At 48.1% G+C, this 13631-nt stretch overlaps 1 protein-coding gene across 3 annotated transcripts in view; it reads left to right on the top strand.

Moving 5' to 3' along the window:
* The window catches only part of TTLL7 (tubulin tyrosine ligase like 7), a 204912-nt gene that overhangs the window by 94562 nt on the left and 96719 nt on the right, over positions 1 to 13631 (top strand). For all 3 annotated transcript variants that reach the window (XM_073544895.1, XM_073544893.1, XM_073544894.1), the window contains exons 13-16: positions 1901 to 2048; positions 3246 to 3319; positions 5615 to 5750; positions 10180 to 10266. In XM_073544895.1, the coding sequence (XP_073400996.1) occupies positions 1901 to 2048; positions 3246 to 3319; positions 5615 to 5750; positions 10180 to 10266 (445 nt within the window). The remainder of the gene's footprint in view (positions 1 to 1900; positions 2049 to 3245; positions 3320 to 5614; positions 5751 to 10179; positions 10267 to 13631) is intronic.

The following is a 13631-nucleotide window of genomic DNA, read 5'->3' as shown; positions in this document are numbered from 1 at the left end:
TATAAAATGCGTTGCTGAAGTCGAGATATACTATATCTACCGCATTTCCCTGATCCACCCAGTCAGTGATTCCATCATAGAAGGAAATTAGATTAGTCTGGCATGACTTGTTTGCTACAAACCCATGCTGGCTCTGGTTACAGTATTCTTATCCAAGTACTTGCATACATGCTGTTTAATAATTTGTTCACAGAACTTTCCTTGTATAGAAGTAAGGCTCAGTGGCCTGTAATTTCCAGGTTCCGTCTTCTTTCCTTTTTTGAAGATAGGGACAACATTTGCCCTTCACCAATCTTTTGGGACTTCTCCTGTGTTCCAGGATTTTTCAAAGATTCTGGCTAGTGGTTCTGTATTTTCCTCTGCTGACTCTTTCAGTCCCCTAGGATGTAATTCATCTGGAGCAGGAGATGTAAATTCATGTAAATTAGATCCGTGTTCCCTCACCATCTCTCTGTCTTTGGATATTGTGGATTCTTCTATTCTTTCAATGGCACCGTGAAGATCAGTTGATGTTACAATTGCTTTCTTGGAGAAAACGGATACAAAATAGGAATGTAAGGCTGTGTGCCCACGTAGCGTTTTTTAAGCGTTTCTGCAGCGCTTTTAGACAAGCGATTCTGCTGCAGAAACACTTAAGAAAAGCATCCAATTGATTTTTAATGAAAAACGCACATGTGCCAATGGTGCGTTTTTAACCGCTGCGGAAACGCTTAGTGATTAAAAACGCAGCATGTTCATTAATTTTGCGGAATCGCACGCGATTCCGCATACCATCAATTGTATGGGCAAAAACGCTTGACAAACGATTACAAAAGCGCATCAAAAAACGCATGCGTTTTCCCGGGAGCAGGGTGTGCGATTCTGCTCAGGAATATTCTGCTTCAGAATCGCTACGTGGGCACATAGCCTAAAAGTTCGACTTCTCAACATCATTTCTGACCACTTCACTATTTTCATCCTTTAAAAATCCTATAGCATCTTTGACTTTTCTTTTGCTTTTGACATATCCCCCAATCATTTTTTGCTACTTTGGTCTCCCTTACAAGCCTCATTTCATTACTGGCTGTAGCTCTTCTAACTCTAGCCCTGCAAACATTATATTCTTCTTTAGATATGCCCCCTCTTTCCATCTGATATACATTTATTTTTCCTCTTTATAACAAGTGATAAATTCTGTGTTCATCCATCCTGGTCTCTTTAAATGCTTCCAATTCTTCCTTCTTGGATTGTTACCATTTGTGCGGTGAAAATTTCATTTAGTAAAAACTCCTATCCTTCTTGAACATTTCTGTCCTTTAGGACATCCGGCCATTGGACCTTTCCTACCCTCTTTCTGAGTCCATTAAAATCTGCCTTTCTGAAACCTTAAAGTCTGAGTCCTCGCTGGTCTTCCTCTTGTAGTTATCCAAAATTCAAGGATAGCATGATCACTGCCTCCTAAATGCCCAGCCACCTTTACATCCTCAAAAATGTTCTCCCTGTTGATAAGAATAAAGCCCCCGTTACACACTGCGATATCGCTAGCAATATCGCTGTAAAGTCACCGATTTTGTGACGTTGCAGCGATATTGCTAGCGATATTGCTGCATGTGATACTTACCTCCGACCGGCTCCCCCGCTGGTTATCGCTGGTCGCGCGAGAAGCTCCTGGATTATTTCTCGTCGGTCACTTCCTGTGGCGCTTCCTGCTGTGACGACGAGCGACGCGTGGAGCCGGGCGGGAGATCTGCCTGTGTGGCAGCTCACTAGCGACCACCTAGCGATGCACCAGCGATCCTGACCGTGTCATATTGCTGGTCGGGATCGCTGGTGCATCGCTAGGTGTAACGGTACCCTAAGGTCCAAGATTGCAGATCCTCTTGTTCTCTCTAGCTCTCATTCCTCTTTCTCTTTTCCACAGAGCAAGTGATAAAAAGAAAAACTTGGCTAAACAGAAGGCCGAGGCGCAGAAGAGGCTGTACGGTCAGGGATCCATGAAGAGGCTGTCACCGGGGTCCTCCGACTGGGAGAAACAGCGCCACACGCTGGAGAGAAGGAAGGAAGAGCTGGTATGAGGCTCGACCCTGGCTGCTCATGTATGGGAGGCTGGACAGTGGCACATAGTCTGTGTGACATCCGGTCTGCCGCCATATTGTGCTCTATATTACTGGGTTACTACCCTGCACTGATTCTGGGGGAGAAAGCTGTCATAAGTGCAACATCCAAAGCAACATGCAGAACTGGACAGATTAAACTCTCCTAATGAAATCAGAGGCACAGTATGGCCTCATGGGCTTCTATAGCCACAGTATGGCCTCATGGGTGTCTATAGGCGCAGTATGGCCTCATGGGCTTCTATAGCCGCAGTATGGCCTCATGAGTGTCTATAGGCGCAGTATGGCCTCATGGGGCGTCTATAGGCGCAGTATGGCCTCATGGGGCGTCTATAGCCGCAGTATGGCCTCATGAGTGTCTATAGGCGCAGTATGGCCTCATGGGGCGTCTATAGGCGCAGTATGGCCTCATGGGGCGTCTATAGGCGCAGTATGGCCTCATGGGGCGTCTATAGGTGCAGTATGGCCTCATGGGGCGTCTATAGGTGCAGTATGGCCTCATGGGCGTCTATAGCCGCAATATGGCTTTATGGGCGTCTATAGTCGCAGTATGGCCTCATGGGTGTCTATAGGCGCAGTATGGCCTCATGGGCGTCTATAGTCGCAGTATGGCCTCATGGGCGTCTATAGCCGCAGTGTGGCCTAAGGGGCATCTAGAGGCGCAGTATGGTCTCATGGGCATTTATAGGTGATAGGTAACGTGGCTTTGTACATTGTCCCATAGGACAGTTTTGCACTGTAGATATCTATAATGTTGAGAGCTAGCGGAGGGGTGGTGTATTCTTAAAGGGGTTGTGCAGGATTAGAAAAACATGGCTTTTTCTTCCAATAACAGCACCACCCCTGTGTTCAGGTTGTGTATGGTATTGCAGCTCTGCACCATTCACTCCTGAGATGGCCGCTGTGTATATGAGTTCACACTTTGGTCTCTCGCTGTGGATTTCTTCCAGTCTTTTTTTATCCCCTTCCCAGTATAACCTGCAGCTCACTGACAAGGACCATAAGACAGGAACGGATATGCACTGAGTGCCCTATAGCTGATAAGCCCTGATCCCCGCGCTGCCATCATCCTCTATCCTGCGTACACTTCTTCATCCAGGGGTCTGATCTGGAATATTGGGGTCTAAATCGTCTCAATTTGTGCTTCCACAGAAAGAACGACTTGCTCAGGTCCGGAAACAAATCTCTAAGGAGGAATACGAGAACAGACACTTGGGGAACTACAGGTACTATGTGGTGCACGTGCTGCAGGGTGTGGAGCGCACCTAAAGCCGGATATGTAAGGATAATGATCCGACCCAGAGCGGCCATGGATTGGCAATAACCACCATTTCATGGGACTGATCGCTCCCTCAGTGGCGGCCAAAACAGATCAGAGTCTCGTTATCGTCTCTTGGGTGTTATTGTTCCATAAATAAATATTACAGGTGACTATAGGAAAGTAAAATATTCAGAATTGAGAGTCCTCAGTGGTTGATACCTTTTAATGGCTAACTGAAGCGATGGTAACAAATTGCAGCTTTCCAGACTACTCAGGTCTCTTCATCAGGCTAAGACTAATACAACATCTGAAGAATCACATACACAAGACAGCACAGAAATAACACAATAGATAAGACAAGTGACGTGTGATTCTTCAGATTTTATATTAGTCTAGCCTGATGAAGAGACCAGAGTAGTCTGGAAAGCTGCAATGTGTCACCATCTTTTCAGTTAGCCATTAAAAGGTATCAACCACTGGGGACTCTCAATTCTGAATATTTTTCTATCTACTGGCTAACACAGTACTAAGATATACAATATACATCTTTCCTGTATAGGAAAGTAATAAATCTTATCTGCCTGTCTCCATTTATGAGCCACGTCTCCTCCTGATAGAATTCATTTTGGTGCAAACATTCGGTCATCTTACTGAGGGTTCAGATTACAGCTGCCTATTGCTGTCTATGGAGAGGGAAGGAGAAGCTTACAGATGATATGCAAAAACCTGCTGACAGATTCTCATTAAACCTGAGCTGATCATGTCCTTCTGCTGGGGCCCCGAGCAAACTACAGGGGAAACTGTCAGCAAGGATAGATAAATGTAAGCTAACCACCTGGATATGGATCCCATGTTCTGTATGTATGGAGCAATGATGAAACTGCGTGACCGGCGCTTTGCTCTCTTTTCTGGGATTACGGGAGACACTGTGCGCGTGACCATTGCCCTGTTGACAGTCTATATGGCGGTGGTCACACGTGCACTACTACTCTATTCTGGTGACTGTGGGTCCCAGTGGGCAGACCTCCCCCGGCCGACACGTCACCTATCCTAAGGTGGCTGAGCGGACATCTGTTTCTTTGTACGGAGGGGGATAAGCGGCTGCCAGGTGCCTCTAGCTCAGATTATCTAGGGCGAAACGATGGAGTCTGTAAAAAATGTAACCTGTCATATCACAGTGCCATAATGGACAAACATCTCACGTGAGTGGCCGAACATAGTCCAGCCAAGAAGCCAATGGTGGCCCGGTCCGCGCCACCGCCCGGTGATCCACATAGAACAGGAGCAAAAGTGATTATTTCTCTCAGAGATCAGTTTTCATAATGAATAGTGGAAGTCACAGTAACTGCAGAGAATCCTCGATGTCATGAACAACAAGGAAAGATTGAAAACGTTACAGGAGGAGTGAGCAGTTTTTTGAAGGGTTAATACAGTCCGTCAGCTCATCCCTGGCGAGGCGGCGGCTGCGTAACACTAGATAAAACATGATTGGGATTTTGAACCAAAACATTTTGCAATTAGCCACCTAGAAGCAAATAAGTTCTCATCTCGGCAGCTCGGGCCGGTAATAGACTGCCGGGGGCTATGGACGTCCGTCATTAGCCTGCACGCTCCGCTCTCTAATGGCGCCGCGCAGCCATCTTGCCTCTACGTCCCACTCATCCTGTTTCCTGATTGAATTGAGTTTTGGGCCGACGTCTTCCCCTCCTCCACGGGATACGCCGCAGTTTCCTTTTAATTTCTCATTAATGTTCCTTAACTTTATCTGATTAAAAGTTATCAGGCGACGTATTACGGAGCACGGCCCCGGTGACTAGGTGCGCTATTAACACTTTATATTCTGCTGATGACATTTATCATTACAGCTGTGGGCGCACCACAAATCCCAGCCATTGTGGAGGAGGACTCTATTTTTTATGCTTTTTGTCTGTTTGTATCGCTTTCTTTCTCTCCTTTTTTTGCCATCTCGGCACGGTTGCAGGAGTCGGTGTTCCACGTTATTGCCGATGATCCGCCTGGACGCTGCGAGCTCCTACTGATCATCTGCCATATTATTAACCCATTCCCACTATCCTCTCATCTACTTTATCGCACGTTCTGATGTGTCGGTGAATAAGATCTAACCCTGCGCCATTTTGCCAGCAGATTGACGCTTCTTCTTGATCTGCATTATACATATCGATCTCAGTGTTGCTCGGATTCTTTTCTTTTTTTTCCTCACAGTCGATGTGTAACGAGTGTTTTCTCTATTTTGTCGCAGACGCATCTACCCCCCAGAGGATAAGCTGCTACTAGAGAAGTACGAGGGTCTCCTGAGCACGGCCTTCCAGACGTTTCTTGCTGGCAGAGCGGCCTCACTCCAACGAGAGATGCATAATCCCCTGAAACGGATGAAGGTGCGGTCTGTATGTCAGAGATGACGGCGTTGTGTATGAGCGCATGATCCGCGCCATCGGCACGTATGATTGGGCCCTCTCTGTGGCTGAGCGTGTGATCTGTGTGACATCCTCCGCAGCTGAACCTTTGGCTGTTATTACCTGCTGCAGACATGATGCTTAGTCAGACACCAGCTTCTAACATCTTTTCTAAGTAATATTAACTTGTTCCTCATGGGCATTGGCCTCCAGGTCACTCATGAGTTGTCAAGAGACTGACCAAAAAGTTAGAGAAGAGATCATTGTACAAATAAGATGGAGACAGTGGCAGTGACTGCTCCTAGAGATATAGCTGGAAACTGTGGTCACCTCGTAACACCGGCTACCCTGCCTAGACATGACTGAGAGGAAGCGGTCACCTGCTGCCAGCAGAAACTTGAGGCAAGTGGACAAAAACTCTCGAGTGACTGCAGCCAAACTACAGTAAGATTCGATGGCAGTGATTACTGAGGGTTTTTTTTTTTAGAAAGTAAGACACATACTAAACGCTGAAGGTGTTCACACCCAAACTCCAAGACTTTTCTACTGACCCAAAATCAAGGGAAAAGTTACCTGCTGAAAACCATAGAAATAATCACACAAGTTCTAAGATTTTGTTCTGTGGAGTCATGAGACAAACCTTTGGATCAGTAGTATGTCTGGAGGCATAAGAATGAAAGACACTGAAAAGGACACCCTGCGTACAGTAAAGCATGGTGGTGACTCGGTGATGTCTACAGTGAAGCATGGCAGGTGCTCGTTGATGTCAGTGAAGCGCATCGATGATGTTTACAGTGAAGCATGGCAGTGTTGTCTACAGTCGAGCTTGACGGGGGCTCTGTGATGTCTACAGTAAAGAACAGCGGGGGCTCCATGATGCCTACAGAGAAGCATGACTGGGGTTCTGTGACATCTACAGTGGAGCACGGGGTGGGGGGTGCTCAGTGACCTCTACAATGAAACACAATGGGGGCTTGTTGACCTCTACGATGCAGCGCGGCGGGGACTCAGTGGCCTCTATGGTTAAACGGCAGGGGCTCATTGACCTCTACAGTGAAGTTCAGCAGGGGTTCGGTGACTTCTACAGTGAAGCACAGCAGGGGCTCAGTGACCTCTACAGTGAAGCATGGCGGAGGCTCAGGTGACATCTACAGCGAAGCATTGCAGTGGCTCAGAGACGTCTATAATGGAGCACGGCAAGGACTTGATGTTGTCTATAGTGGAGCACAGCGGGGGCTCAGTGATGTCTACAGTGATGCGCGGCGGTGCCTCGGTGATGTCTACAGTAAAGCACGCTGGAGGCTCTTTAATGTCTACAGTGAAGCATGGATGCTTGGTGATGTCTACAGTGAAGCATGGAGGCTCGGTGATGTCTACAGTAAAGCATGGAGGCTCGGCGATGCATGGAGGCTCAGTGATTCCTACAGTGAAACAAGGAGGCTCAGTGATGTCTACAGTGAAGCATGGAGGCTCGGTGATGTCTACAGTGAAGCATGGAGGCTCGGTGATGTCTACAGTGAAGCATGGAGGCTCGGTGATGTCTACAGTGAAGCATGGAGGCTCGGTGATGTCTACAGTGAAGCATGGAGGCTCGGTGATGTCTACAGTGAAGCATGGAGGCTCGGTGATGTCTACAGTGAAGCATTTGTGGTTCTGTGAAGTGTATAGTGAAGCATGGCGGGGCTCTGTGATGCTTTGTGGCTAGACATTTGCATCATGTGGAGGACAAGATGGATTCAATCAAGTATCATGATATCTTAGGGGGATACTTCACCTTTTGTGAAGAGCTGAAGTTTGGGCGTAAATTGGCCTTCCAACAGGACATTAATCCCATGCACCTCACGGTCCACCAAGGATTGGTGTCAAAACAAGTCTTGAAAGATTCTGGAACGGCCACCACAGTCTCTGACTTGAATCTACTAGATAATCTTTGGTGGGACGTGAAGAAGGCAGCTGCAGCAAACCCAAGAATATTAGTGACCTTGAGGCCATTGCTTAAGAGGACTGGATTTCGCAGAAATGCTGCTAGAAGCCGGTGTCTGGTGATGCATCACATCTGCAGCAGGTTGTAGCAGCCAGAGGTTCAGCAAGTTATAAAAGCCAGAGGGGTTCTATTAAGTGCTAAAGCGCTGGCCATGAAGGGGTGAATAATTCTGAGACTGTAGAAGTCTATAAAAATGACATTTTGCAGTAAATTTGAAAAAACCTCTTCTTATATTATTTGTGTTCAGATATCTACATTGTTCTTGTTTTGTTAGTTTAAAGATAACGGCGGAAAGTTTGTAAATTTTACTATTTCCTGAACTTACAATGAGGGGGGGGGGGGTGAGGAGTTGTAGTGGTCCTCATCATGGGGGCAGGTTTTCTGGCCTCAGCAGATGTGCGGTTTGGTGTGTTAGACCCCGATTTATTCCTAAATAAGCTGATCCTGCAAAACTATAGGGCACCTGAGAATTGAAGCTGTGCAGAAAATTCTGTCAATAGATTTTAACTTTCCAGCCTGACTGATTTCACGCCAATTACACCTCCGATGAAGAACCCCCTCTACCTCCTCTCCGCGAGGCTGGGGGCCACGGTCTGGGGACAGTTTGCAGCACTGCAGTTTTCCAATTTTATTTCAAGTCAATTTAACCTAGAGATTTGTCACAGTTTCTAAAAATCCATCGTGGACCAGAAGTCGCGGCTCCGGGTCGGTTTATCAAGAACTTGTTTTAGGACGTGGGTGGATGTAAAGCTCCTCTGTAGTAAATTGGACGTTTTCTCCGTGTCCTTATTGCAGTAGTGACAGAGGAGCCCGGCTGTGCACCCACCGACAGATACAAACATGCCTGGCATGTGGGCTTTCATGCGGCCTCTCCCACTGCAGTGTATTGTCCTCCGTGACGGTGAGTGACAACCTCCAAAGTAGCCGACAGCGGTTACAGTAGGAAGAGCAGCTTTGGAGCACAAAATGTGAAGTACCGGCAATAGTCCTGAATGGTCATCGCTTCTGGTGATGGTCCAGGATACCAGAACGGCCAGCGCTGGCTCCACAGGGGTGACGTCACACAAATTTGTCAGATTTTTCATCCCACCCATGCCCCAGTAATGTTGTTCCTTAGGCTGTAGAACCCCCTTTAACTATATTATTCCATATGTGGGATGAAGAAGATGGAATTTTTGGGAAGTGCCGTCCCGGTCAGTATTCTGTCCTCTCCCGGGTGAGTTTGCACGGTGTGCATTTGCTCGTGCTCATAGCCTTCTATGAAACAAACAAGTCCATGCAGATCTTCTCACATGCAAATAGCGGCCAATATCGATCACATTCGGAAAACGGGAAAGGGAAGAAAGTACTCGATTGTCCTACATGGAAATCCGATTTTCCCGCAGGAGTCTGGACACGCTGTCTGACAACCCTGATAAGAGCAGCATTGAGGCCATTAGTGGTTGTCACACTGGGAAGCAGAAGAGAAACCTGAAGAAAATGTTAATGACTTGAGGAAGATGCTGACGCGGGATTGATATTTTCTGGAGCATTTTGACTTCAGTCCTTTAATCATAGGAGACTCTTGCCTTCCAGATTTACTCAGAGGATTATTCATTACGGGCTGATCAGATGTCGCCTCTTTGATGAGGAGTCCACACAGAATTTGAGATCACTCGCTGCGATGGCAAAACAGGATTTGGCTTATAAAATTTATTGTTTTGTGCCACTTTATGAAAAAAAAATGACAGTAATGTGTATAACGATGCAGAGAGGTGAAGGTGTCCCGGAGTGATCCTCTGCAGAGGCAGTCGGTGTCTTACCTGTGGGGGCTCAGCCTCCGGGGTGACGGCACTGTGGGGGGCTCATCCATGCTTTATTGGGCTTACTGGTGGGGTCCATGCTGAATATTATAACGAAGCTACTGCAATGAAGAGATAAATACAAGAGGCGCTGATGGGGCCAGACGGGATCTGGTGCTTGTTCAACACTATCTCTGGGAAAACCTACCCTGCTGGCACATAGGGGGAATATGTGGGTGCTGGACTCCACATTTATGTGACCACCGCTCCATCCACTGCACTCCTGGATTCCCATTCACCAAGCATATAGGGTCCTAGGGGAGGAATCCCACTAATTTACACATATATGGGATGCACAATTTGTGGCTAGTAGTGGTCGTACTCAGAAGAAAAGTTGACCATCGGTGGTCTTCATCTGAGCAGTGATGGGGTCCCATTAGTCGGACCCGCACAATATGGTGACATAATCCATATTCTTACTGTGTATGACCCTTTTAATAACTTTTATAATGTTCTTTTCCTCCTTGTTCCTCTGCTGGAGCCCCCGTGACTTAGAACCGATGATAGGGGCACATTACCTGATATTTGAGGATTAGCGATTTGTGCCGAACCGTTTTGTGACATGTTCTCCTTTGGGTTTTTGCAGGAAGAAGACATCTTGGATCTCCTTGAGCAGTGTGAGCTGGACGATGAGAAACTGTCTGGGAAATCCTCGCGTCAGCGAGAACCTCGGGTGGGTGGCTCCGTATATTTCCTTCTTAGTTGTGCAGCGACTATAATGGCACATGTCCCCAAAGGCTAAAAATGCCGCAGGTTCCTCCAGGGCGGCACGGTGTGGCCCGCAGGGTGCTGGCTTGGGAAGTGGTCGGGATGCTTGGACTTGATTCCTTTGCTCAGTCCCAGGCAGCAGGTTTTAGAGGATCCCCGACTGTTTCTCATTAGTATGAATGATAATGTTTAGGACAGATCAGGACACCTGCGGTGGGTACCTGTGGAAGTGAATCAGTCAGCGCTGCTCACATATGACAGCCATCGTCCTGGAGAAACCCTAATACTATAGAGCCTGGAATGGTGCAAAATAGCAGAATAATTCATGTGTAATTTACTGATCCCCTCCTGCCACTGGACTCTGGTGGGTTAACATCATGGAGGTCACCGCTGTGGCAGTGATTGGTTGCAGCGATTGGATGGCATTGATGAATCCTGTCAAATGGAGACCGGCAGGAATCCAGAGAAATATCGGCACTGGAGCAGCAGGGATGAGACCTGCTGCCATTTTTTCCTAGTCTTCTGGGAAGTTGCCCTTTTTTATAATATTAATGTGTGTATGTACCCAGAACTGGTGCTAGACCTACAGAAGGCCCCCGCCCAGGGTGACGATGCACCAGTTTGTTTTTTTGTCTGGGCAATGATTTTTAATCATTGTATTATCCTATTATTTGGGCACCAGATGTTCCTATGTAAGGGGGTGTCCATAGAGGGTGCTGTACCTGGCACCACCCATTAGAGGCTGCCGTGCCAGCTTTATCCGCCAGCTCTCACTATAATGTCTGCCATTTGTCTTATACCCAGGGTCACACTGATTTCTCCTGGTTAGGGTCAGCCGCCGGACATGGCCTCCTGTGAGGTGCAGGCTGGAGCACGGAGACGTTTGTGTCCTTTCGATTTGGCAGATTGTATCTGACATCTTGTGTCGTCAGCGGCAGCTCCTGTAGGAAACGCTGAATGCAATGTGCGCAGGTTGTGCCTTGTCATAGCCGAACAAGGTGGTGAGCATGAGTCCTCCCTAGAACTGATGAAAGTTCTCATCCATCTGTGTTACTCGCCATCCATTACAGAAGACGAAGCATCCAAGGTTCCAGCTCATTGTTGCATCCTCCATCTGGCACGCTGCACGCCATCATTATGTGATACACTGCGGCTACAACTAATGTCTGAGCTCTTAATACCGCTAATAGACTGCAGCTGAGCAGACGATGACAGCTCGCTGCAGGTTTACTGCACATCGGGACTGCTGCAGTCGAGGGGCCACAGCCTCCAACGCATGTCAGCAGGCGGCATCGGCTCCGTCCGCCCTCCGCTCCGTCCTCTGTTTGCCCTCCGCACCCCGCTACATCCGCCCTCCGCTCCATCCGACAGGTTTTCTACATAATGAAACATCAAAATTAAATGAAATTTTACAAGATATAGCTGCAAGTGATGGCTCTGTGCGAGTTGGCACTGCGAGAGATGGAGCTGCGAGAAGTGGAGCAGTTATAGATGGAGATGGGAGAGGTGGCACTGTGAGTGGTGGCGTAGTGAGAGGTGGCGCAGTGAGAGGTGGCGCAGTGAATGATGGAGCGGTGATAGGTGGCTCTGTGAGAGGTGGCGCAGTGAATGATGGAGCGGTGATAGGTGGCTCTGTGAGTGGTGGAGCAGTGAGAGGTGGCGCAGTGAGAAGTGGAGCAGTGATATGTGAAGTTGCGCTAAGTTGAGCTGTGCGAGATGGAGCCTCATAGTGGAGCAGTGATGGACGGCACGGCTACAGCTGGACCTGGATAGATGGAGCGGTGATGGATGGCGCGGAGCTCCTGCACCATATGCTGTATACAGGGGATATAGTGGGGATGGAGCAGGACAGGGCTGGATGAAGACTCACTTCTTTTGCAATCTGGGGACGCTGACACTAAGCCGTCAGCCTGATTGTCTGTACCATGAGCACATTACACGCGGAGGGCCCCACCAGACTCGCTTTTCATCTGTTCATTCCCCCGCTCCTCCTTGCATAAATATGGCACTTTAATCATGGAGATGAGTTCTTCCGCCCCGGCACACGAAAGGTCAGCGTCATTACCCCGGTGCCGGCGTCCCGCTGTGGGGACACGGAGGATGTTCTTAATCGTCTGCATACGGCGTTGATCACTCTGAACGTTATTTATGTGACGCCGGGGGAGCACTTGTCACTTATCACAGCCGCGCACATGATGGGGAAATGTTCTATATAGTTTACAAGAAATGTGCAGCTTCTGTTCTGACCCTGAACCTAGGCCACGAGAAAATGAGAGACCGTCAGCATGGAGGGCGAAACCGATCCGGACTACTGGGACATTGTAGCATCCTGCCTCTATTGACTTTTAGGATTGCTGCTTCCAGTAGGTGGCACTAGCGTTCCTGCCCTCAATGATGATCGCATAGCCACCAGTATAAATGGATTACGTTAAAGTAACAGGCATCTGATTTGTAAAGAGCAGCGTGTTATGTATGGGTCACCGAGGAGGAGAGCGCAATAGGCTATGCCACCAGAACACCAGAGAGGTTGGTCGCTCAGCGGATTGCAGACTGATCTTAACACCACAACTAGCAGTAGCCTTGGAGCGTTCCTACGTTGCCCTAGACGCTTCGTCAAAGCCGGAGGACTAACTAAGCCTAAAGACAGAAAGGTGAAATCTAAACTGCCCCGGAGCAGATCCCCAAAGGAATAGACAGCACCCAAACATATATTGTCGGTGAGACAAGATGAAGCACAGACACAGACAGGAAATAGACTGAGCAAATGATGGGGCCCACACTGACTAGATAGGAAAGGAAAGGCACTGTCTGCAATCACGCAAAAACCCTAACAATTCCAACACGACTGATGTACAAAAATACTGAGGTTTGCACAAACCTCACCCCCACTATATCAGCACTCAGGTGTGAACTGGCAGCTAGCAACAGGCTAATACAGAAGGGGACTGAGCAAACAAACACAAGATACAAAAATACAGGGCAGGAGCCAGCAGCCCCAGAGGGAGCAAGCTGACCCCTGACAGCAAGGCAAAATCAGATGCAAAGGGTTTAGCAAATGACACTTAGCTGAAAAATGCAGGATCAGGCAGGAGACAGAAATCCCCAATAAGCAAAGAAAGGAGTATCACCGGCAGCCACTGAGAGAAGTCTGGTCGCTTATGTAGTCCCAGTCACTACCCCCACTCCTCCAATTATGTTCTGCAGCTGTTGGGTTAACATCATGTTGACCAGCTCCACTACCAGCAGTATCCACCAGAGGGAGCCGTGCTTCAAAAGTCGGATTAAGAGAGTTCACAACAGCAGCGCCCCTTTTATTCTGATGAACACTTT

This window comes from Dendrobates tinctorius, unplaced genomic scaffold (assembly GCF_039654945.1).
Source record: "Dendrobates tinctorius isolate UK_male_01 unplaced genomic scaffold, ASM3965494v1 ptg000138l, whole genome shotgun sequence".
Taxonomy (NCBI): domain Eukaryota; kingdom Metazoa; phylum Chordata; class Amphibia; order Anura; family Dendrobatidae; genus Dendrobates; species Dendrobates tinctorius.
The sequence above is the reverse complement of the archived record's forward strand: the minus strand, read 5'-3'. Positions and strand labels throughout refer to the sequence as shown.